This window comes from Sinocyclocheilus anshuiensis, unplaced genomic scaffold (assembly GCF_001515605.1).
Source record: "Sinocyclocheilus anshuiensis isolate Anshui unplaced genomic scaffold, SAMN03320099.WGS_v1.1 C32551937, whole genome shotgun sequence".
In the NCBI taxonomy this organism is placed as follows: domain Eukaryota; kingdom Metazoa; phylum Chordata; class Actinopteri; order Cypriniformes; family Cyprinidae; genus Sinocyclocheilus; species Sinocyclocheilus anshuiensis.
The window spans coordinates 1-1,108 of NW_015618002.1; the positions used below are offsets into that span (position 1 = coordinate 1).

The 1,108-nt window shown below is 38.1% G+C and overlaps 1 protein-coding gene across 1 annotated transcript; it reads right to left on the minus strand.

Annotated features, from left to right (window-relative positions):
- Positions 1-146: 146 nt before the first annotated feature.
- Positions 147-1,053, minus strand: LOC107682766 (myotubularin-related protein 6-like). The gene is made up of 3 exons (XM_016478915.1): positions 652-1,053; positions 432-564; positions 147-347 (listed from the first exon to the last, which is right to left on the minus strand). The coding sequence occupies exons 1-3, from the start codon at positions 718-720 to the stop codon at positions 226-228; spliced, it is 324 nt and encodes a 107-aa protein (XP_016334401.1). The 5' UTR covers positions 721-1,053; the 3' UTR covers positions 147-225.
- Positions 1,054-1,108: the final 55 nt, after the last annotated feature.

Genomic DNA, 1,108 nt, shown 5'->3' on the forward strand with positions numbered 1-1,108 from the left:
TATATATATATATATATATATATATATATATATATATAAACACTAATAAAAATGATAAAAGCACATTACAAAATTACTAAATCGGAAACAAAAAAAAAGACAACTGAAAATATAAAATTAAATGCTAATTTAAAATATTACTAAATATTAAAAAAAAAATAATAATATTACTAACATACCCCTGGATACTAAATAATCAGGGGCATAATACTGCATGCAAGAAGACTACAGTTTTACCTTAGCAAGGAATATAGCAGCATCCATGATGGCTTTGATATGACGCAACCATCCACTGTTTTCCAGTCCAACCAGGTAATCAGTCATGGAAAGTGAACGCGTTCCCACCACTATTAGAAACAAAAAACAGATGTTGACAATCCACAAAATGAAATGAGAATGAACCAAATTCCCATACGTCAGCAGTTTCAGACCTTCCAGAAGCTTCTGCAAACTTCCTCTCATCACGTGAATATTCTCGATGCCCACAAACTGGAAGCGGATATTAGAGTAGTTGTCCTCATTCTCATAGCCTTTCCCTGCCGCACGATTCGCCAGTGCGTTTAACTACGAAAACACAAAAAGTGCTTAAGGAACCTGTTATGATCACCCAACTGGCTTGAAGAACACAACACAAACTTCACAATGTTCTACCTTAGGCCGCGTGTCCATCACATATATATATCGGCTGTTGTGATTGGCCTTGCTGATGGCCTGAAGCATGTGTTCGTCTTCTAAACAGCGAGCGCTGAAGCCAGAGAGAGGCTGACTGCACCGACACACTGCCGCCTGGAGACATGACACAAACAAATATAAATGTCCACCACCCTGAAGTACATTAGAAAAGCAGAGTAAATGAGGAATGACAGACTTAACAAGACCAATACAGATGTTGGGAGGAAGCCGCTGGCATACAGCCCTGACTTGCCAGTAAAACTACTGTTTAACATAATCAGCCTCTGTGTTGACAAGCCATTACCTGTTTACCATTCTGCTCCGTTTATCTAATACCGCACAGAAGAAACAACTAACGCCCATTACTGTGTTAACAGACATCTGCACATAAAATAGTTTTAATGAAACCTAAAGATAAAGAAAGGGTCTACATACT